Raw genomic sequence first — 24,860 nt, 5'->3', positions numbered from 1 at the left:
GTCCTAAACACCACACTGTGCCCTAGTCCAGGTCCTAATAGAGTCCTTGTTTCCTAAGGAGCATCATGCACAAGGCTCCATTGCCTTGATCTCTCAGCATTGCTGTCTTCCGGCCTCCATGAGAATGACTTACTACATTCTGTTTCCAGCATCCAATGCCTTTCCAGCCTAGAGTTCTAAAACTGTAACATTCCACAAAACAAAAGTCCAAAGGGCATGTGGTCAGGTTTACTACAGCAATGACTCCACTTGGTACTGTTTCCTGTATTAGTTTCTTTTCTGTTATCATTATAAAAATGCCCTCGCTAAAAACAACTTGGGGGAGAAAGGGTTTATTTTGGCTTTCAGTTCTAAAGGGATAATCCATCATGCCGGGGAAGGCATGGCAGTAGGAGCATGAAAGTGGCTGACCACATTGTATCTACACTCAGGAAGCAGTATTGGAAACAGCACATGCCACACATGTGCACACACATACACAATGAAAAAGCCATTCCCAATTCAAAGAGTTGACAGACTATTCCCTGATTATCACAGTTTCTTGTTTTGGACCATTACTAAGGTAGTGTACTGTGAATTTTCCTTTCTGTATTAAAGGCTGGACTGGTTGGTTAGATATCTTATATCACTTCTGCCTCAGTGTTCCAAGTTTTGGGATTCTATGAGGGGCTCTGTGGGGACTAAGAGAAGTTGGCACCAGATAGCTGGGTATTGTTGTGACAGGCCTGGTCATGCTGCATGTTGGCAGATTTGAGCCTTCAGATTAGGAAAGCAGTTGAGTATGTTAAGGGGGGCTTGATGGGTCATCCTAGTTGGAGCATGAAAGACAGTGCTGAGGGAGATTTGAACTGCAGGGGTCCAACCCAAGAAGTTTCAGAGGGAAAGAAAATGAGGAAGTAGCCAAGAGACCATTCTTGTGATATTTTAGCAGGGGATGTGGCTACTTTTTTGCCCTTCTCCAGAAAATCTGCCTGAGACTAAACTGAAAGAGTTTTTGGATTAATGGCATTGGCATAGATTTCAAGATAGCCTGGTATTGACTGTTGTGTGGTTGTCAGTGGTCACACCTATGCCAGTCTATAATGAAAAAGAGCAAGCTGAACAAGGAAAAATACAGATTGTACAATTTGAGGAGAAAAGGAATGCTAGGATGTATAATGGAGCTAAGTCCAGTGCTCAAGTAGACAAAATGTTTAAAGAAAAACCTGATGTTAAATGGAATAAAGGGAGTGATGGCCTCAGGGCAAGTCCCCACCCAGCTAAATTTCTAACTTCTGGAAAGGCGTTAAAGAAAAGCTTAATAATCAGTGAACATGAGAAAAGGAAAGCTGATGCAGATGCAATTGAAGGAGGGGCCATGGTCCAGCCCTAGAAAGTAACAGAACCTGGCAGCTTCGGCCTCAGGGTTCTGGCTTTAAGGTCAAGGATACAAGAAAGGGGTTAGGGAATCTCCCCCTATGACTGAGAAAACACAGTGAGTGAGGTCAGACGTGTTAGGGTGTCCCTGCATGGAGGCCCAGACTAGCCATTGTGTGAAGCTGTGAAGGTGAAGCCTGGATTGCCATGGAGACCCCAAGATGTTAGAGATGCCAGAGTTGTTGGATACCTGCTGAGGAGAGCTGCTAACAGGGAGTGGAATCAGCCCGAGAAAAAGAAGTGTGCTGCAGTCAACAAAGCTGAATGGAGTTGGAGATCTGAAGAGCTCTTTAACATAAAACACAGAAATGTAGAATTTGGAGTTTTCATTGTTGCTTTTCTGTCTTACTATGGTCCAATATCTCCTCATTTTGCTCCTTTTCCTCCCTTTTGGAATGGTAATTATTAGGAATTTTTCCTAATGCGAGGTCTCTGCTGATGCAAAAATCCCAATCAAGCCAAATTAAGAAATATCCAGGTTTAATGGGATTCTTGCACTCTTGGGAGGCCACTAATGTGTTCCTCTTTGGGGAGCTCACTTAAATACCCTGTGGGAGTGGTCCTGACCCCTGGCATGCTGGGATTTGGAGTCCAGACCAATAGAACTCTCAGGCCTGGGGGCTGGGATGGATGCGAGGGGCTGGGGTCTACACCCCCAACTTAACAGTAATGTGTATTCTGTGTTATTGTATGTTGAAAATATGTGATCTGCCTTTTGATTTTGATTTTACAAGGGGTTACAGTTAGGAGATGGCCATGAGTCTCAGAACTGTTAACATTATTGAGACTGGTAGACTATGGGGACTTTTGAAGTTGGGCTGAGTGCATTTTCCCATTATGATATATCTGGAGCCTATGGGGGTCAGGGAGTGGAATGTGGTGGTTTGAATAAGAATGGCCCCCAGAGGCTCCTATGTTTGAATACTTAGTCATCAAGGGAGTGGCACCACATGGGAGGGATTAGGAGATATGCCCTTATTGGAGTGAGTGTGGCATTGTTGGAGGAAGTGTGTCCTTGGGATTAGCAGCTCTCTCTCTTCCTGCTGCTTGTGGTTCTGATGTAGAGCTCTCTGCTTCTTCTCTAGCACCATGTCTGCCTGTGTGGTGCCATTCTCCCAGCCATTGTGACAATGGACTCAACCTCTGAAACTGTAAGCCAGCCCCAATGAAACGCTCTCCTTTATAGGAGTTACCATAGTCATGGTGTCTCTTCACAGCAATAGAATACTAAGGCGGCTATCTACTACAGATCTAATTTGTACTCTAAGCCTTCCCTCTGTCACCATAAGAAATGTCAGATCAGCACCTCCCTCTCATCGTCTCTCACTACCCCCTTTCTCTGGCCAGTTCAGAGGTGAGTGTGGCTGTCATCTACATGCCTTTTTCTTGTAATTCCTCTTATTTGATGGCAATTTTGAACACAGGTCAACCTTAGTTGGTTTTCTGGAAGACCTTAGTTGTATGTCTTATTGTCTAGATAAGGGGCTAGGCTAGTTTGCTTGACTCCTTGTCCCATACATGCTACTTGGAGGGATTGTAGTATTCTCTTGTCCATCCTGTCTCCATACACAAGTGGACCCCATCTGTCAAGGAGGCATGGCACTCCATACCTGGAGATCCACCCCGCCCCTCCTCAGACCCAGCAGATTCAGTGGTCTGTTTTTTACCCCCAGCATGTACACTGGAAGCCATGCCATCCTGTGCCACCTTTGGAAGGGTTGTCTAGGTGGAGTCTCCACACTCAAACAGCAAGCTTCCAAAAGTGTGAGTGCTCATCACAAAGACATCTTTGGTTCCAGGATGCCACAGGCTTGGGCAACAAGTACTGTGTGAACAGATGTCTTTTAAGCTGGAGAAGGAACCAACAACAACAAAAACAATCATATACTCATCTAGTGTGATAACCAGTGAATTTACTGGGGTTACTTATGGGAACATGAGTGAGGGGTTTCAACAGGAGCATGGGAAATTTACAAAAGACCGCATCTTGAGGAAAATCTCTCCCTCTCAGCAATTGTTCACTGCCTGTGTGTCTTCAGAGAGGGGTAGACTTCTTGAGCCTTTCCACCCTAGCAATCGTGAACTGCCTGTGCTCTGGGAGGGGCCGCCAGCAGGAGCATTTGCCTCCTCCATTGTAGAATAACAGTGGACCCAATCTTGTGCAGGTTTTCTGCAGATGATCACAGCTGGTGAGAGTTAGAGACCAGCAGCTACACCATGCTTAATGTCCACAACAACCAGTAATTGATTAGTACTGGGCGATTAAAGATAGAGGAGGGAAAACAGAATGAGTGAGCAGTGGGTACAAGAGGGGAGAGGATGCTGTTGGGGCTAAAGAAGGCATGAAAAGAGATGTCATCATGTAACCTTAAACAGCCTCCGCTCTCAGGAGACTCAGAGACCCCACCAAACAGGCCAGCCTGTGTTCTTTGAGAAAGCCTGTCAAAAGTCAGAAAGGAAGTAAGAGGGGAAAAAAAAGAATGAGAACAAAAAACACTGGCCTGCAAGTTGATCCTGCGTATTAAATAAAGGGATAAATGTAGGGGAGGGGGCTGGGTGAGGCACCCACTGAATGTAATCTCTTGACTGTTGCTGTTGTCAGCCCGGATTCTGTGCCCCTTCCTAGGCCCTCTGATGCCAGGCACACCTGTAGACAGTCGTCTGCAAGGTTGGGCCACGAAAACTGATCCTGTCAGTTGGCCATCCTTCTGGGAGGAATCACAGGTGTGGGCGAACTTCTGGTCAGTCTTCAGGGGTCAGGTGGTGATTGCTGTCCTTATCACAGTGCTGCCCTGTCCTCATGAGTCAAGTGGCAGGTACTGGCCACTCCTTCCTGATGCTGGGCACTTGGCTTGAAAGCCTGCCAACTCTGGCTTTGACTAGGTTTGTCGCTTGCTGAATAGCCTTTGTTGCCAAGTTCCTTCCAACAGTCTAGAGGAAATCGGCTGTTCAGGTTCCAGCAAAGTCTAGGGCATTTGTTCCAGGTTCCCAGAGTGTTTGGGGCAGAGATCTTAAAATGGTTTCTGAGCCTCTCTTGTTGAATACCCAGAATATCAGAAGTTTCTGTTGCTGGGGTAAACACTATGACTTAATGCAACTTGGGGAGGAAAGGGCTTATATGACTTACAGGCAATGGTCCATTTTATGGAGGGAAGGCAAGGGATGACTCAAGCCAGGAACCAAAGCAGAGACCGTGGAGGAATGCTTACGGCTTGCTCCCAATGGCTTGCCCAACCTGCTTTTTTATACCATACAGATCCACCTGTCTAGGGATGACACCACCCACATTGGGCTGGACCCTCCTGGATCAATCATTCATCAAGAATATGCTCCCACGGTCATGACCTGTCTGATGGAGGCACTTCTTCAATTTAAGAGTCTCTCTTCCCAGACGGCTTCAGTTTGTGTCAAGTTGACAGAAATTAATCACCACACATGGTGTCTCCCTTCCCATTAAAAAAAAGTTTGCTTAAGAAGAGTATTGTGTGGTTTTCTGAAGCCCTCTGCTTTAGACTGTTGCTCCTCTCTTCCTGGGAGGAGAGAAATTACCTAAACTGGAACTATTACTCTTTGAGACAGGGTTTCTCTGAGTAGCCCTAGCTGTCCCAGAACTCACTCCATAGACCTGACTGGGCTCGAACTAGAGATCCTCCTGTCTCTGCCTCCTGTGTACTAGGACTAAAGGCATGCACCACCATCACCCAGCAGTAACTTTTTTTTTTTTTTTTTTTTGTTTTTGTTTTTCGAGACAGGGTTCTTCTGTGTAGCTTTGGTTCCTGTCCTGGAACTAGCTTTTGTAGACCAGGCTGACCTCGAACTCACAGAGATCGAATGCAGGGATTAAAGGTGTGCGCCACCATCTCCCGGCCTAGAAACTATTATTTTTTTTTTTAAAGATTTTATTTATTATGTATACAATACAGTGTGCTGCCTCCATGTATGACTGCAGGCCAGAAGAGGGCACCAGATCTCATTGTAGATGGTTATGAGCCACCATGTGGTTACTGGGAATTGAACTCAGGACCTCTGGAAGAACAGTCAGCGTCCTTAACCTCTGAGCCATCTCTCCAGTCCCGAAACTATTATTTTTTTAAGGTCTACTATCACATCTAGAGAAGCTGTAAAGAACTAGGAAAGTAGGAATATCGAAAGCCAGTATGAGGAAATTTCTTCCTTTCCCATCTTCTGGGTGGAATCTAAAAAGTTTCCTGAAGTCTGTAGCTTGGCTGGAAGGTTAGCCGAATTCAGGGGTGAAAGCCATGGCTCTTGCTTCATTCCCAACGGATTCTGACTCTCGCTTCAGCTTCTTGCTGTGTTAAGACTTTGGGTGTGCTGAGTTCGACTTTCCATGCCTCGGTTAAGCACTTGAAACCACACGTACCCGCCCCCGAGTAGCTCTAAACTGCGGTGAGCATTGTAATTACCCATCACAGTGCGCCAGCCTCGTGGGAGGACAACGGTTCCACGGAGCCCAGGGAAACTTCTCACTCCCGGGGTGAAGGGCGCAGCGCCAGAAAGTTCCCAGCGGCGGGAAGCCGTTTGCCCCGGGGCTGGAAAACCGCGGGTCGCTCTAGGTCGCTCTAGCCCTGGTCCGCCAGGGCTCTGTGGTGGGAGGCCTGGCGCCTGCGCACTGCACAGCGGCGGCGCGGCGGGCGAGAGGGAAGCTCAGGCTGCGGCTGCGGAGAGGGTTGGTGGTGAGTGCTGCGCGGGAACTGTCCAGCCGCCTCCGGGGAGGGGTGGATTGGCTGTCCCAGAACCCGACTCGTTCTGCGCCCCTGGCTATTCTGCCTCCACGCGGGACCTCAGCGCGGCCTGACCTCTGGAGTCCCGGGGAGCCCCCCGCACACCCGAGCCAGCGCTGTCCAGGTAGCTGCCCCCTCACCTCTCCCCCCCCCTCCCGGGTTTGTACTTACTAATTGCTCCTGTTGAGCCAAGTACAGGGGTCGGCAGCATCAGGTGCCTGTTGCCTCGAAGACACCCTGTTTCCGTTTTCGAGAAAACTGAGGGTTTCTCCATAGTGCTGTATGCAGTCATTCCTGGATTGGACCGGACCATCATAGACTTTTTGCCTCCCAACATCTATCGTATGAGTTGACCGTCTGTTTAGAGGCCTCCTGTGTCTAAGTGTTGTCATTCTCTTCTAGACCCACTCAATTTTAGAATTTCTCCCTGTACGATGTCCCAAAGTTGTAGCCATGAAGTTTTCAAAGCAGACCAGAAACCTAAATCAGAGTGTGCCAACTAAACATGATTCTAGACAAGTCCCCTAACTTCTCAAGGCTTATCTGAAGTGAGAGAAATACAGGTGACTGTGTGAATGAAAGGAGCTGAAAGATGCACCCTCCCCTGGCCGCGCCCCCCAACCGCGGGCACATAAGCGCTCTGTCAGTTATGAGATATATTTGTTTTTTTTTTTATGTGTATGGCTGTGTGCCTGGCTGTATGACTATGCACCATGTGCGTGCAGTGCCCACAGAGGAGGGTTTTGGATCCTCTAGGACTGGAGTTAACAGATGGCTGTGAGTCACCATGCGGATGCTGGGACTTGAACCCTAGGTCCTTTGGAAGAGCAGTAAACGCTCTTATCCATTGAGACGTCTCTGCCTCCTAATTATTTCTTTTCAGAAAGCAATAACACACCATTCCTAATTGGTCATACAGAAAGTTTTTTCAAATTATGCTAAGAAGTGCTCGGTGAGATGGATGTTTTGGTTAGATGGTGATGTATTTGATGGTTGCTTTGGGGAGGGCTATATGTCAGGAATTCCAGAAATGCCAGTTGTTGGTTGTTTTTTTTTTTTTAAATGCACATCTAAAAGTCCCTGGGAAGCAATTTATAGTGTATAATATGCAGAAAGAGATAATCAGAACATTATATGTAATAGCTGAAAGCTTTAACCTTTTAAAATGTGAATTTTAAAGGAAAAGGAGAGTAAGATAGGTCCCTCTGTCCATCACTATCAACAGGCATCAGTGTTTTGCATATCTTGTTTTATGAAAAATTGGGAACTTTTAAGTGTTGAAAAGTAAACCGGAGTTCATTTGGAGTGCTCAGATACCTTGAAAATAATTCAGAATTGTATCTATACACCGCAACCATGAACATTCAAAATCAAAGAAGCATCCACTCTAGAAAAGAGATAAGAAAGTGCCATAAGCTGTTAGCTGATTTCCCTTTAGTGGTGGGAATATGAGTGATCCCCCCGCTTGTGTTATAGTCCTGTGTGTAACAGCTCTGGAAGCGCTGTACCTGAACTGAGCACAGTTGCACACCAGAGCCAGTTCACAGTAGCGAGAATTCATTCATTAATGTGTTCACTTTCCTTGACCCACGTTTGCGTCCACAATCCTATCTGCCACCTGGAGCTAATGCCTGGTGTTGCGCCTCATGGTCAACTCACACATTCAAATCTTTAAGAATAATTTTAATTTTATTTATTTAGTTGGGGTGTGGGGAGCTGTGGGGATTAGTAGATAAAGTTCACAAATGGTTTTCCCTCTTTCACTGTCTGAGTCCTGGGGGTTGAGCTCAGGCCATCAGGTTTGGTGGCAAAAGCCTTTATCCCTGAGCCAGCTTGCTGTCCCTGTATATCCAAATCATTCTTAGCAACTGTCTTCTAGGTGTAACTGATATTACTGTAAAATTTTATTCCACTCTATTTCTACCAATGTTTCCCAGCAGGATCTAGCATAGAATCTGGTACAGGATGATGCCCCCTGCCGATACCTTTTCTTTGCTCTCTAGGCAGGAATAGAACCTAGACCGTATGCATTTCCATACTTTTCTAAAACAGCCATTTCAAATAACTTAAATAAGGTGATGGACTCATAGTCTTGTTTTTCTCTCAAATAGATTGCAATGGACTTTGACCAGAAGTCCATTTTGCTTTTGGTGAGGGCCAGAGCTGCTGTTAAGTTGAGGCCACAACACGTTTAAAGATAGTTAGGGGGTCACTTCCCAAGAAAAGGGGTGAAGGACATTTGTTTAGTGTTTGTAAAGGAGCTTTGTTTCACAGGTATGCAAAGAAGCCTCTTTGTCCTGATGTCTTCAGAGATACTATGGATCAGTCCGGAGTTCTCCTCTGGGTAAAAGCAGAACCTTTTATAGTGGGTGTCTTGCAAGTCCCACCTCCATCCAAATTCAGTCTTCACTACCTCAGGAAGATAGCCACCTATGTGCGGACGCGGGCCACAGAGGGCGCCTACCCACGCCTCTCCTGGTCTACGTGGAGGCACATTGCGTGCGGAAAGCTGCAGCTGGCCAAGGAGCTAGCATGGCTCTACTTTGAAATATTTGATAACCTTTCGGTGAGGACACCCGAGGAGCGCCTGGAATGGTCTGAGATTTTGTCCAGCTGCACTACTGAAGAGGAGGTGGAAAAGCAAAGAAGTCAGGTACGTATGGACAGCTGTGTACGTAGTTACTCTGAACAATAACCCCTCCCTCGTGTGTGTCCTAACAGTGCAGCTCGGGCTTTGGGTTGTTGGCCCTCGTGATTCTAAAGTGCGATCTGAATTGTGGCATTTCCAGCTTGGAAGTGTTCTGACGCATGTGATCAGTGTATTAGTCCTTTTGTGTCGTATGTAGTTCATGTTCCCCCACTCCTGAAGGAGCCATGCGCTGGCGGCTCTTCCACTGACTGTAGAAGTATCTTGGGGCAAGTGTGCGGCTGATGTTACAGGTAGAGGCGCCTGAGTCTTTAGCAGTCTGTTGTTTTCCCCTTATTCAGCCCCTTCATTCTATCTTGACTGTCTAAAGGTAACTTCTGCTGTATACTAAAATCAAATATTTTTATGACTGTATTTATTAATTCACCCATTTTCTGTTGCTAGTAAGATAATGCCACAGAGGGGGTTATTTTTAAGGTGCCCTGTTGTGGCTCATTGTCCTGGAGATCCAAGGTCAAGAGGTCATGTGATGGCTATAGCAGTGGTTCTCAACCTCTGGGTCTCAACCCTTTGGAGTCAGATAACCCTTTCACAGGGGTCACCTGAGACCATTGGGAAACACAGATATTTACACTATGATTCATACAGGAGCAACATTACAGTTATGAAGTAGCAACAGAAATAATTAATTTAATGAAGAATTGTTTTAAAGGGTCACAGCATTAGGAGAGTTGAGAGCCACTGGGCTATAGCATCCTTGCTGGTAGAGACCTAAAGCAGTACAGGAGGACATCATGGTGAGAGACACTGTTTTCCTGTGTGTGTACAATAGTCTCTCTTCCACTTATAAAGCTACCAGTATGGAATCTCAGGGCTCTGATCTGATATCTTTATTTAATCCTAGCTGCCGCCTAATCCCACCCAACACTAGTCACATTGTTTTTACCCTCTTAGTCCCTCACCATGAGGATTAAATTTCAACATGAATTCTCAGAATGCACAAATCATGTACAAGCCATAGCGTCCTGCTTCTGTCTCTTGCTCCACGTAGCCCATACGCTCATAGATGGAGTCATCCTCTATAAATAATCCACAGTCTTAAGTTATTCAAGCCGCATTTAAACTCCAATGTCTCATTTGAGATTCAAGGCAAACTCTTCAATTGTGAGACTGTAAATTCAAGTTATCTACTCAGAGTATATAGTGGGACAGGCTATGGAGTGGGTAAATATTTCCATCTCAAAGGCAGTAGTTAAACTGAGAGTAGTAACTGGCCAAGCATGGTGGCACAGGCCTTTAATTCCAGCACTTGGGAGGGAGAGACAGGCGGATCTCTGTGAGTTTGAGGCCAGCCTGGTCTACAGAGCGAGTTACAGCACAGCCAGAGTGGTTACACAGAGAAACCCTGTCTTGAAAAGCAAAAGAAAAAAAGTAATGATTGGCCCAGATCACATCCAGAAGCTGTCAGCAGACACAAGTTGTTAAACCTCCGAATTCTCTCATCTTGGGAAGGGGTTGTATCCCTAACGCCTCGAGTAGCTCTTCCTCCGTGTCTTTGCTAGGCTCAGCCCAAACTTAGCTCTCAGCTCAGAGTGTCATGACCACGCCTTTCCCAGGTTGGCATTGTAGACTGGTAGTTCCCAGTTACAGAGTCCTGGGGGTAGTCTCCTTCCTACGATTTCATTAGGCATTGACCCTCTCTAGCAGGACTCCTAAGCCAGGCCTCTATGTCACCTTCTAAGTTTTCCTTTGAAATCTGGCTGGAAGCTGCCATGCCTCCATAGCTCTTGCATAATGCATGCCTACAGTAATTGTGAAACTGCAAGGTGACACTTGCTCCTTTGATTAGGGTTGTTAGCTGTACCTGGCTTGCCTGAGCACTGGGCTGTGGTGAGAAAAGTAGCCCCACAGACTTCTAAGGTGCCCTCGAGGTCTCCCTCCTATTGTCCTGATGCATCTGGCCTCATTTTATCCATGCTGATCTCTTTGTCAAGGTTACTGGATGCACCCTACATAGTTTTTCTTTGCTCCTTTGCTGGATGACCTGCAAATCTTTCAAATCCTTTTGCTTTGTTTTCTTTTAAATTTTACATTCTATTCTTAGATGGTGCTTTTACACCGTTCTTTGTGAAGTTAAAAGGTAACCCGGGAACAACTGGGCCGTTTTGTTGTTTGAGTATTTCTTCTGCCAGGCACTCCAGTTTGTCACTGTAAATTCTGCCTTCTGTAAATCTGTAGGTAGGTGCAGACATAGCCCTCTTGCAAGAGCTAGCTCAAGGGAGTTAAATATACACTGGGAGAGTGGATATTCCCTGAGGACAGCACCCTCGGCCAGACCCAGAGACCTCCTACTAGACTCCACCTCATACAGGTCCTACCATCTCCCCACATTGCTACCCTGGGAGTCCAGCATCAACTCAAGACTCACAGGAGGACAAACTCCACCCAAACCATAGCAGACAGCATCTCTGCCCCCATGGACTCCTTAAGCTAGTAGGAACAACTGGTATATAAAACGGTCACACAGTAAAGTTCAGAAATGGACTTGAGAGTGATTCATTCTTGTGGTAGGAATAACTTCACAGAGTATATTAGTTATATACAGTAGTTTAATTATGATGCCTGTGGCTTGGGCCAATAGCAGCTTGTTTATCATTTGTCCAACAGTCCTACACAGCCACACTTGATGGGATGAATCTCAGGGCTCCATGCATTGACTCAAGAAATTATGTTTCTATATTTTGGAGTCACTTAGTGTTAAATGACTTTGCTGAGGGGGAAAAATGAAATAAGACAAAGAAATGCAATAGGGTCACAATAGCTGATCTTTTGCTCGTATTACACAGAGGCCACACAAGCTGTGGCTGACTTCCCGGTTGTGATTGGCAGTGGGAAGAATTGCTTCCTTGTAGACCATGCCTGGGAATAGAACAGTGGGAGGACACAGCTGCCTTTCCCCCACGGTGAGCTTGAGAATAGGTCTTGACTGTGAAGCAGTCACCATGGTGAAGGCCACGGAACTTATCTGTCACCTTCCTAAATTTGTCGCAATCCGTTATTTTTATTTTACTACTGCATAACTTAAGCACACGTAAGTTCTAACTTTTTAGAAAACTTTATATATGTAATTGCAGTATTGTTAGCTGCATGGTGCTGTATTGCAGACCTGAAGAACTAAATTACCGTGTGTAACTGAGACTTTGTTAGCTTTTGACAATCGCCTATTTCCCTTTTGTTCCAGCATTTGACAGTCACTGTTCTTCTGTGCGTCTGTGTACTTGACTCTTTTAGACTTTGGATGTACTGTGGTTGGAGTGTCTTTCATGGTATCCTGTGTTGGATTTTAATGCTCATCATGAGAGATTAAGAGGGTACAGACTTAGTCTGAGGGACAGGCCCATATCCCAGCTATTAAACAGACAGGAAGATTACAGGTTCAGGGCAGCCTGGGCTACAGAGTGAGTTTAAGTCTAGCCTGGGCAGCGTCATCTCAAAATAAAAAATAAGTAAAATGCATATATATTATGTAAAAAAAATCCTAATGACTTTACCATTTTTAGAAAAGTAGCAAGATATAAGAACAATGTATAAAAATCAGTAGTTTTTCTATATATTGAGAAAGAACTTGCTGAGAAAGAAATAGGGAGAAAAAATGCAAGCAAACAACCTTGGAATAAACTTACCAGAGGAGGTAAAAGACCTCTACAACAAGCATTTTTAGCACCGAAGAAGGAAATAGTGGAAGACACAGAAAATAGAAAGGGTACCAATGCTCACAGATTAGCAGGAGTAATGCCGTAAAAAAAATGGCAGTATTACCAAAAGTAATCTACAGGTTCTGTACAACTCAAAGTTTTGATGACATTCTTTACAATACTAGGAAAAACAATCTTGGAATTCGTATAGAAGCACAAAAGACTCTGGACAGCGGAAGCAGTTCTGTGGCCAAAGAGCAAGGCTGGAGATGCCACCATAGCTGATCTCTAATTACAGTAAGGAACCATAGTAACAGAAACAGGCATGAGATTGCCAGATAGACTAGAGGACCACGAGAAAAACAAGCACAGCTACAGCCGCCAAACCTTCAACAGAGGCGTCAGAAACACAGGGAGAAATGGTACCATCTTATAAATAAGTGGTACTGGGAAAACTGGATATTCATGTGTAGGAAAATAAAAATAAACCCTCTGTTCTGAATAAAACCAAAGAAAAATGTATCAAATACCTAAAACTCTAGACCTGTTAGAGGAGAACAGCGTAAGGTACAGACGAGGACTTGCTGAGAAGGACTCCGAGAGCACAGGACACAGGCTCGAGAGCCGATACTGGGGATTGTGTGCGATTTCAAACTGCACAGCGAGGGGAATACTCAGAGGAGTGCAGAGAATGTCACAGAGCAAGAGGAAACGCAAACCATACATCTAATGGGGCTGATATCTAGAATCTATACAGGACTAAGGAAATTAAACAAAACAAGCGATGCAACCAATAAATGGGTTAATGAATGGAATAGCAAGTCTCAACAAATGTAAGGCAATAAATATGTGAGAAAAATGTTGTGTCTTTAGCCATTAAGAAAATGCAAATTTACCATAGTCAGAATGACTGTTGTAGAAGACAAACACCGAGGAATACAGATGAGGATGTGGGAAAAGAGGAGCCCTCCCATGCTGCTGAAGCACAATTCATAAAAACTTAGAGCAAGAAACTGGGGTTCAACCTGAAGGTCAGCAAAGCAAAACATTCCTCCAGGAATCTCAGAATGAGACTGAAAGCTGTCTCCTCCCATTTTATAATCTTCTCTAGTTCTGGGATTAAAGGCGTGCACCACTGAGATTAAAGGCATGCATGAACCTGTTTCTATGGCAACTAGTTGTGGCTACTGGGAGTAAAGGTGTGTGTTACCACTGCCTGGTTTATAATCCCAGTGGGCTGTTTTACTCTCTGATCTTCAAACTGGTTTTATTTATTAAAATATAAATGAAATGTCACTGCATACTGCTGGTGGGACTGTAAACAGGTGCAGCCACCATGGAAATGAGCATGACCGTGTGTGCCCAAGGGCGTCCTAAGTGAGCATACCAAGGAGATAGTTGACATGGGTGTTTATTGCTACACTATGTAGCAGCCAAAATATAGACTCAGTTTAGTTGTCCACCAACAAATAAATGAATAAAGAAAATGTGTATATACCTCATGGAACTTTATTCAGCTATAAAAGAATGAAAGTCCATAGCTTTTACTAGTATCTATGATTTACATGTAGGATAGTGTCATAACAAAGCCTGTTGCTTCATGTAATGACGGTGTGCTAATAAAATTTAAAAATCACACTCCAAAACCTAATCTAATTACAGTGGCTAGAGACAGGGCCATAGGAAAGTGATTAGGATTAGATAAGGTCAATAGAGTAGACAATATTGATGGATTTGAAACAGAGGGTGGGGGAGAACAAGAACAGACAGACTACATGCCCATGCCACTCCCGCTCTTGCCATCTGACCCCCGTGACTGACCACCTTGTGACTGACCAAAGAAGGCCACTGCCAAATGGATGCCTTGCACCTCCAGAACTGTGAGCCAAAATAATTGCTCCTATTTACAGAGTAGGCTGCCATGAATGTTTTGTTACACAAACAAAAGTACAACATAGAAAGGACGTCATATTTATCTTTCTATGTCTGTCTGTCTTTACATGGGTTTTTGTAGCGAGCTGCGTGGAATCACAACTGATGGAGATGTATAATCAACTCCTATGGCTAACGTCTGACATATGCTATGATCACGCAATGATTATCAGCGCAGTGCCCACCTGGCAGTTCAGGGTTGGCAGCCCATGCCTACTTAAGGGCTGGGAGAGGTTTGTCCAGAGGAGAGAGGTCAAGGAGAGAGGTCAATGGAGAGAGAGGGGAAGAGAGGAAGAGAGAAGTGTAAAAAGTCCTGGAATAAAACTGCAGTGAGAAGAGCTCCGGTGGTCGCATCATCCTTGCGGGACGAGGGTGGCTGTGACAGGTGGTGGCCCGTACGGGGACAAGCATATGGGGAACCTCCAAACCTCTCTCCGTGGAGCCCAGAACTTGCTGCAGAGGGTGCATCGGTAAGATTGAAGAATCGCAATAAATGCGGGTTTTATGCTCTCACCTGTAGAAAAGGTAAAGCGGGAAAGTATAGTCACGACCAAAGTGGACGGTTTAAAATGAAAATAAAAGGAAGAATGGGATTTTAGAATGGGCGCTTCAACATCACACCTGATTTTTCTGGCTCTTAACGAGCTGTTACGGAGCGCATTGGAGAGGTTTTTGGCTAAATGTGACACAATTGCTACTTGGTTTGCCATCTCTGGCAATCTTAATGTGTCATCCTGGGATAAGCCTGGTAGAGATCTAGATTTTGCCACCGAACAAGGTATGCTAAGGAAGGGAGTGATATTCTTGTGGTGTGATCATTCAGGCCTTCACGGCCATTGAAGCAGGACAGTCTCCCCAAGTTTGGCTAGAGATGTAAGAGCAAGTCTGATTGCATGTGGGTTGGTGTCTGGCTCCCACCTCTGTAAAAAGGCACCGGACAGGTCTAGTGTTGTCTGAGTGGATGACACCTGGACAAACCACTAGTACATGTTTCATTTTTAACAGAGATCAGACTCTTGCCTGTGGCTTTACAAAACAAAAGGGGGAACTGTAGCGAGCTGCGTGGTATCACACCTGATGGAGATGTATAATCAACTCCTGAGATGGCTAAGGCCTGACCTATGCCTGATCACGCAATGATCATCAGCTGCTTGCATATGCGTGGGCCTATGGGCAGTGCCCACCTGGCAATCCGGGATTGGCAGCCCGTGCCTACTTAAGGGCTGGGAGAGGTTTGCCCGAGGGAGAGAGAGGAAAAAAAAGAGAGGGAGAGAGAGAGGTTTGCCCGAAAAGAGAGAAGAAAGAGAAGGAGAAAGAGGTCAAGGAAGGAAAGAGAGGAAGAGAGAGAGAGAGTGAATAAAGGTCCTGGAATAAAACTGCAGTGAGAAGAGCTCTGGTGGTCGCATCATCCTTGCGGGACGAGGGTGGCCGTGACAGGTTTTGTTCCCGTTCATGGGCTATATAGGTCTCTGGAAAGATGGGAATCAAACAGAGAAAAGTGCAGTTGCCCCAGCCTTGCCAAATAGGGCCTGAGTCTTTGGCTTCTGTTCTTCAGTCTTGTGGGCTAGTCTTGAAGTGGCAAATCTGAATTCATCTGCATACCACACACTGTAGTCTTAGTAACGCACAATATTCACTGCAGCAGAGACTGGGAAATGAATGCCACCTGGGTGTGTGCCCTGAAAGACGAGAAGGACTTAGCATGGGGCTAATAGCTAAAAAAGGTTTTGGAAGCTGAAAAGAAGTTTGTCCTACAACCACCAGGTGGAGGGCAGTGCAGTCAGTCATCAGCCACACGTTTCTCTCACTGTGGGTTAGATGCTAGGTACAGTAGTGCCTGGGCATGAAGATGAATACAACGTTAAGAAACACCTATGGGTTTTGGGTGTTTATTGTGTACCATAGTTTTTGCTGGTTACTGTGGATAGTAAAGTAGAAAAAAGAAGACTCTTTACTGTCTCATGGGAAGACTGTCTGAAGCAATGATTGTTAAACTAGATGTACAAAATCAAGGAATGTATGCTGTGAAGAAGCCAAACCATCAAAATAATTGTTAGCTTCGGTGTTTCTTTATCCAAGAATTAAAAATAAGGGCTCACACAGATTTACAAAAGAAGCGGGGTGATGTTACTTGGAGAAAGTGGTAGTATAGATTAAGAGGGAAACGTTGTCAGGGCTGACAGCAGGCCACATGAGAGAAGATACTGAAGGGTCCGGGACTGTAGTCTAGGGTCTTTTTATGGAGTATGAGAGAAGGAAGGGCTGGCTATTAAGGGGAATAAGGTGGTTCTCTATTTTGATTGAAAGATTGGATCATGTATTCATTTTTCCTACTGCATATTCATTTTTCCTCCCCACAGTGCATCTGATTTTGGTCATGTGCACACCCAATTATGCATAGACTTAAGATGGCCAATAGAGGATTCTCACTAAAGCATTTCTAGAGAACACAATTTTACTTTATTCTATGTACATTCAAAACCAGCCCAGGCTGGATCGGCCCTTCTGTTCTTCATACCTATGTACCTATAGACATGTCATGACATACCATATTATACCTATAGACATGCTTGACTAGAAACTATAAATGTCATTGTTGCCAGGGGCAGGGAAACATACAGTACTGTCCAGGTATGTGTGAGTAACCTGGCACAGGTGGGGAGCTGAGTCCTGAGGTTGCCAGGTGCAGTGTTTGGAGAAGGTTGTGTGTGCATGGTATATCAGGCTGCTAAGTACACTCTTGCATGATGGCGGTGTGCGTAACCCAAAACCTAGTGAAGGTCCCAAGTTGCACTAGCTCCTGTGCTTGCCTGCCTCACGGTGGTTCCTCTTGTGTAGCCAGCCTTCTTAGAATGCTGAGATGAAGAACTGGTGAGTGGATGCCAAGAGCCAGGGGAGGGGTAGAGGTGGTCAGAGAGACGGGAGCGTTCTCTCTCTGGACTGTTTCAGGGCTGCAGTGCGGTTCTAGTTTTCAAGATAGGAGCTGGGTGAAGAGTACGTGTGATCTATTTTAACATCTCTGCACAAAGTTTAAGAAAGTAAAGAAAGGTGTAGTTTAGTGGGTAGAGTTCTTGCTTACGTTGTCAAATCCCTGGGTTCATTCCCTGACATTGAATAAACTGGATGTGGTAGTACATGCCTGTAGCCCACCCAGCTCTAAGGTGGGGGCAGGATGATCAGAAGTTCAAGGTCATCCTCTGCTACCTAGCAAACGGGAGGCAAGCTTGGGCTGCATAAAATCCACTTGACTGACTGCATTTGGGTGATCCTGGAAATCTGTGTTTCAGCATCTCAGGTTTGGTTTGCCCCCTACTGCTCTGTTAAGACACTGATCAAAATCATCTTGGAGAGGAAAGGGTTTATTTGCTTAGAGGTGCAGTCGATCCAGGGAAGTCAGGGCAGGAACAGAGAGCAGAGAGGAGCCTTGCTTACTGGCTTGCCTCCCCTAGCTTGCTCAGTGTGCTTTCTTACACAACTCAGACCACCTTCCCAGGGCTGGACCCTCTTATTAATGGGCAAGCATTAATCAAGATGTCCCACAGACATGGGCACAGGTCACACTGATAGAGACAGCGCCTCTCAGTTCAGGGTCTCTCTTCTCAGGGTTCTCCAACTTTGTTAAATTGACAAAAACTGACGAGCACACGAGGTTAGAAATTCTTCGCCAGAGATTGTGTGGATCTGAGTGTGGACCCAGATGCATCTCATCGCTGTCTCACTCCTGCATGTGTGCTGGGATGGGAATGTGAAAATCATGAGCTTCAAATCACAGCCTTCTCAGATATGATGATGACAGCAGAACATAGGCATTTTTGGTTTTGGCTGTGTGTGGTTTTATTTATTTTAAACAGTGTCTCACTGTATAGCCCAGGATTCATGGTCTTTCCCCCTTAGCCTGCTGAGTGCCGGGATTTTAGATGTGCTACCAGCCCCAAGACAACTCCCCTCCAAATGCGCATGTCTAAGAAACTGTAGCTCTGGTTGCCACTCTGATACCAGCTTCAGTTAGACTGATGCCCTAGATTTTCTTGGTCAGCCTGTGGATCTAGGTTAAACCTTTATGCTTGGTTCCACTTCCTTCTTTTTCCTCCTTGCACCTGTTCATTTACATATTTGAGATGCTGAGGCTGCTTTTTCGCCTGCAGTATATTTTTGGAAAGGACATTGGTTTTCAGAAAGACTTCCTATAGTTTTCTATGAAGTGACTACAGTTACATAGTTTAGAAGTTCCTCTGTCTGGGCGTCAAGCGATAGCCATTTCTAAATTTGATGTTTTTAAGATCAGGAAGCTGTGTAACCCTGCTTACTGTATACGCACCTGTAAACTCTGGTGGGTGCTGTTTTAAGGTGTGTTCATCTTTTGTTTCTCGGACAGCTTTCAGTGGACACGCTGCAGTTTCTGCTCTTCTTGTACATCCAGCAGTTAAACAAGATCTCCCTGCGGACATCGTTGATTGGGGAAGAGTGGCCCAGTTCCAGAAGCAGACCTCAGTCTCCTAGCCTCACTGAACGGGCCAGCTGTCACAGTAAGGTATTGATCATATCTTGTAAGGGAAATGCTTCCCCTTCCCCAAAAAGTGTGTTGTAATGAAGCCAGGCATTGTAGAGTGTGAAGCAAGAGTAATAAAAACAAATAATGGGGTCTCACCTGAAGATCCGAAAAGCAAAGCAGCCAACCACTAGAGAGACCTTTTACCTCTACCAAGGCTCAGACCAAAGGGGCGATCCAGCAGTGTTCTCCACCAGCCTTAGACTCTACACTCGCTTGAGCTCCTGTCTCCACCTTTCTAATGCTGGAGTTAAAGGTGTGTGATCCCAAGTGCTGGGCTCACCTTTGTATGAGCTCTGTTTCTCTTTTAGACAGATTCAGTCCAGAGTGGCCTTGAACTAACAGATCCTTCTGCTTCTGCCTCTGTCTCCCTCTCCCACTCCCTGGTCTGTATGGCTGACTAGTATGGATGGCTGTTTTGCCTTCTGATCTTCAGGCAAGTGCTTTATTTATTAAAACACAAGTAATATGCCACTATAAGAGTATACCTGTAACTCTAGTTCCTGGAGCCAGGAGGGTTATGAGTTCAAGACCAACCTGGGCTATTGAGTGAGACTCTAGCTCAAACAAAACAAAAACAACAACAACAACAACAACAAAACTCCCCTCAGTAACCTAGTCCCAGAAAGACAAATATAATATGTACTCACTCATAAGTGGCTTTTAGACATAAAGCAAAGAAAAACCAGTCTACAGTTCACAACCTCAGAGAACCTAGACAACAAAGAGGCAAAGAGGACCCTAAGAAAGACATACATGGATCTACATAGGAAGGAGAAAGGGAAACGATCTCCTGAGTAGATTGGGAGTGTGGGAATACGGGAGAGGGGAGAAGGGCAGAGGAGAGGGAGGGAAGCAGAGAACAATGTATAACACAATAAAAGCAATTAAAAAAATTCCCCCTTCACCTCTTAAATTGCTTAAGTAATTTTATGTATTTTAAATAAGTTGTCTTACATGATCAACTGTCACACATAATGAGTCTTATGTAAGGTCTTACAGCTTTTCTTTTCTATTATAAAGAAAAACAAACATTTTCATCTCTTTTTGTATGTGAAGTATGTTGAAAGCTCTAAAATGTAAACCATAGTGACATATGAAGGCTCTTCTTTAGAGTGGGCGTGCACACTTATAGTTGTGCCATAGCATGTGTGTGGAGGTCAGAGCACAGCTTGCAAAGACTGCCTTTCTTCTTTCGCCGTATGGGTCCCAGGGTCTGAACTCGGGTCACCAGGCTTGGCAGCAAGTGCATTTGTCTTGCTGGCCACAGGCACATCTTGCCTGGCTAATCAGTATTTCAGTATTGAGAGTTAGGTTCATTGAAGTCTTTTCTTCCAACCAGCTGATGCAACACTTTCTGGTGCTGTTAATCCCAGCCAGCAGGGAAGCGGTTTCCTGGTCAGTTTGAGATTGGTTTGTCACTTAGCCAGTGTCTAGTATCTTCAGCAATAGGGTCTTTCCCACGTAGTTGTGACCAAGGGCAATGGCAATTGCTTGCGTTGCTTTGGAGGTTTCTGAGGCCCCCTTGACCTACATCCCACAGCGAGGTATCCTGTGCCCCTTTCTAGTTTCCTGGCTCCCACTGAAGCACCAAGTTACACACAAAAACAAAAGATTTGAAGAAGCTGGGCTCCAACTATGATAGAGAACATGTGGTATTTGTCTTTCTGGACCCAGGTTACCTCACTCAGGATAATTTCTTCCAGTTCCATCCATTTATCTGCAGCTTTCATTGTTCCATGTTTTTACACCTGACTAAAATTCCGCTGTGTGTATGTACTACATTTTTCTTACCTGTTCATCTGTTGGTGGGCATCCAGGTTGGTCCCTTCCCCCGGCTGTAGTGAGTAGAGCAGCTGAGACCCTGCATGTGCAAGTGTCTCTGCAGTAGGGTCGGAAGTCCTCTGGGTATACACCTAGGAGCAGTGTGGCTGGGTCATACTGTAGATCCGTTTCAAGTTTGCTTCTTAATTTCTCTTATTTGTTTGTTTTGAGATAGGGTTTCACCTTGTATCCCCAGCTGGCCTACAACTTGCTTTGCAGACCAGGCTGGCCTGTAACTCAGCAAGGTCTACTGGCTCTCCTCAAGTGTTAGGATTAAAAGTGTGACCACCATGCCTGGCCCTCATTCTAGTGATTTGGAAATTTCTAGTAGTCTGCAGGTCCATGCTCTCACCAACCATGTGTAAGAAAGAGCGCTCTCTGCCACACTCACACCAGCCGTGTGTAAGAAAGAGCGCTCTGCCACACTCACACCAGCATCTGTTCTCATCTGTGCCCTTCTGACTGCTGAGAGAGATCTTAGTGGAGTTCTTGTCTGCCTTTCCGTTAGGACTAAGTGCCTTGAGCATGTTTTGATGCCTCCTAGCCATTTTCACATCTCCTTGGAACTGTTTTGTCAAATCCCGTTGCCCATTTTAATTGGGTTCTTTATTTTCTTAATATTTATGATTTCTTAGTATATTGTTGACCTTAATCCTTGTCAGATAAGTGGCTGGCAGAGATTTCTTCCTCTCGGAGTTTCCTTTGCTGGACAGAAGCCTTTTAGTTTCCTGGGGTCCCATTTGTTAATTGTTGCTCTTATTTCCTGTGCTATGGGAGTAGTATGCAACTTTGAGTTAATCTCTAATAAACAGTAAAATTACATGTATTCCAAAGGATTGTTTTAAAATTTATTTTTTATTAGTAAAAGTAAACTCATTTTCCACACACAAATATATATATATTTGTATAAGCCAAAAAGAAGTTAATTTGTAAGTTTGAAAGTTCCTTAAAAGTGAGGATTTTGTCAGACATTTCTTCCACTCTTGAAAACGTGATGTGAACAAGGATAGCATCTACCAGTGATAACAAGGATAGCATCTACCAGTCACTTCCTCCTGTGTCCTCCAGCATGGCAAGCGCAGATGGGCTGGGCTGGCACAGTATGCAGCCCAGAGAGCTGGAGACTTCACAGGTAGCCTTCAGTAAACTCTACAAGGCATTGTTTAGTAGTTAGTTTTTCAGAGACAAAGCCATTATTATTATTCTCATTCCCCCAAACTCCTGAAAACAGAATCGGAAGAAGGAAAATGTCATATGGATAGGAAGGAAATCACTTCCTAGCGTTTGCCTTCTGAACTTTCTCGTTCCTTTTTTTCTAAACGCCATAGTAATCATGTTTGGAATTCAAATGTTTGTCTCTGTCTGTGTGTGTGTTCAGAGGTGCACCTTCTGCACGGTGTTTCTCATTGAGCCTGGAGCTCACTGCTTTGGGGCCAGACTAGCAGGCAGAAAGGCCTGTGTCCCTCCTGTGTGCCCTGCCAGGGGCTCTACACGTCCACCCAGGTTTCTGTGTGCGTCCTGATGTTCTGAAGCAAGTCTTCTCACACCCCGGGCCATCTCCACAGCACTCTCTCTAGTTCTTGTGTGTCTGTGCGGCTCGCTCTGTCGGGGTATTGCTGCATCTCCAGCTCACGACACTACTCTCTTCTTTCTCTTTCTTTCTTCAAACCTCCAGTCCCACAGCATGAAGTCCAATGCCATCATCCTTGCTTCCTCTGACTTTTAGTCTTGGTGAAAGGATACTGCGCAAATTTTGATGAAGATTTTTTTTCAGTATTAATTTCACAGTTTCCATTTACTCAGCAATTTCATCTTGCTTAAGCAACCCCTCCCCGAAAGTATTTTTCCGTCAAACCTTTAATGTTTTCTTTGTGTTTAAGTTTGGGATTTCTTCACGTACTTAGGACTTTTCAAGTCATCCTTCAAGGAAGATGTAGCAGCCACTGGAGCATGTGGTGACGCATCTCGATGGGCCACGCCATTGTGTGGTGGACACTTGTTAGTGCAGCAGTGTATTCGCTGGGAAGTCCATCTGCACAGTACCAATAGCAGGGCCATACTGTGCCAAATAGAACTGTAAGGTTCTGGGTGCTCAGAACGTGTGAGGCCCTAGTACCTTATGGCACATACTCAACACTTGTGGAGCTATCCCAGGATACCCAGAATTCTTAGTCTTAATTGAAGGGCGGTTCTGCTTCATACATTTTCTGATCATTTTTTCCCTAAGCCAGGATTTCTCTGTGTAACAACAGTTCTGAAACTCCCTCTGTAGACCAGGCTGGCCTCAAACTCACATAGATCTGCCTGCCTCTGCTTCCTAAATGCTGGGACTAAAGGTGTGCACCGCCACTACTCAGCTCTTAAAGGGATCCTTTATAACTCCTGTAACTTTTCCCAGTTTTAATATAGTCAGACCCTTCAGTACTTAAGACAAAATACTCAACTTTACAGGAACAAATCCATTTCTGCATTTGTTGACTTGAGCAGCTCTCTGGCAGACCATACAGTAGAAGGAAGTCTTGTTTCAGGGTTCCGCTTTACAATACAAGGTGCACCTATTAGTCAGGGTTCTCAAGGAACAGTACTGGTAGTAAAAGGATTTATTAGACTCCTTACCAGATGTGGCCCATGTAGCCAGCAATGGCTGTCTTACAGTAGAAAGTCTGAGAATCTGGTAGTCATGGAGTCCCTGAGACTGCATGTCTCTGCACTCCCAGTCTGGTGCTGTATCCCAGAGGATCCCTGGAGAGCTGCTGGTCTTCAATCTGTGCTGGAATCCTTAAGAAGTTACAAGCAGGCACAAAGCAGAGCTTCCTTCCTCCAGTCCTCTATTGGGACTGCCACCACTGTGGTCCAGGTTTAGGGTAGGTCTTCTTACTGCAATAACCAGATTAAGAAAATCCCTTAGCTGTGGGACGAAATCTTGGGCTTTAGTTGATTCCAGATATAGTCAGGTTGAGTCCAGATGTTGTCAAGTGGTTATGATAGTATGTCATTGCCATATGATTTGGAAGAATTTCTTTCAGTAAGATGTCTAGAGCCTTGGCCACCTTGGTCAGTAGGAAATCCTAGTTTCTATTCTGTTTTTGGTATTCATTTATTCTCTCTAGCTGCAGATCATTCTGCAAGATGTCTGCTTACAGAGCTGCCTTTCAGCCTGAGGTACTTTTAGAGAGGTGTTTTTCACCCAAGTTGCTGCTAACCCTCCATCTTCTGCCCAGTGCAAACTCTGCTTTCACCTTAAATAAGTTTCTTACTGCGTATTGTCAGTAAATGTTTGACTGTACGCATAGTGTAGGTATATAAACTGCATCCAACACTCTCCTTTGGCCTTTACCAGTACCCAGCATGCACCTGGTGCACAGACATACATGCAGGCAAAATACCCATACACATAAAATAATAATTTTTAGAAATTAAAAACAGAAAAGTCCTTTGTTGAATTGTTGGCTTGATGGCTTCTAGCCTAGCTGAGAAAATGTGAGCTCCAGGTTCAGGGAGAGACGCAGCTACAAAGCAAATAGATAGAAAGTGACAGATAGAGGACACTCAGTGTGCTGTTTGTACCAGCACGCATGTGCACGTACACTCAGGCACAGAAACACATGTACGTGAGTGAATAAATAAGTAAATCTTTTTAAAAAGTCCTATGTTGTAGCATGAGTGAGCTTTTTAATTCTAATTATCTTGCTTTTTTTGAGAATTTTATATGAGTACTATATTTACATCATTTTCACTCTCTCTTTTGTCCCCCAACTCTCCTTTAGATTTAGATTTAGACCATTCCCCTTTAGCTTCATGGTCTCTCCCTAATTATTATTGCTGTGTGTGTGTGTGTGTGTGTTTAGGCTGACCTCTTAGGATTGTATAACCTCTCAGAGGGCTTATTTCTAGAGAAAAGTGATTCTTAGTAGCTGTGATTACCTGTACCTTTTTATCTTGGGGGGTGAGGTCTTATGAAATCCCTCCCCATCCACCTTGGCATGTCAGCTGGCATCATGCAGGTCTTTTTGTTGTTGTTATTCTCTCTCTCTCTCTCTCTCTCTCTCTCTCTC

The 24,860-nt window shown here is 44.9% G+C and overlaps 1 protein-coding gene across 2 annotated transcripts in view; it reads left to right on the top strand.

Moving 5' to 3' along the window:
- Positions 1-24,860, top strand: part of Tbccd1 (TBCC domain containing 1) — a 44,461-nt gene that overhangs the window by 7,297 nt on the left and 12,304 nt on the right. The window contains exons 1-3 of one of the 2 annotated variants that reach the window (XM_013351227.2): positions 6,064-6,282; positions 8,433-8,811; positions 18,808-18,963. In XM_013351227.2, coding sequence (XP_013206681.1) covers positions 8,476-8,811; positions 18,808-18,963 — 492 coding nt within the window. In that variant the 5' untranslated portion in view covers positions 6,064-6,282; positions 8,433-8,475. Of the gene's footprint in view, positions 1-6,063; positions 6,283-8,432; positions 8,812-18,807; positions 18,964-24,860 lie in introns of those variants that run through there. The other variant, XM_005344744.3, reaches the window with a different exon arrangement.

The sequence above is a fragment of the Microtus ochrogaster genome, chromosome 2 (assembly GCF_000317375.1).
Source record: "Microtus ochrogaster isolate Prairie Vole_2 chromosome 2, MicOch1.0, whole genome shotgun sequence".
Classification (NCBI taxonomy): domain Eukaryota; kingdom Metazoa; phylum Chordata; class Mammalia; order Rodentia; family Cricetidae; genus Microtus; species Microtus ochrogaster.
The sequence above is the reverse complement of the archived record's forward strand: the minus strand, read 5'-3'. Positions and strand labels throughout refer to the sequence as shown.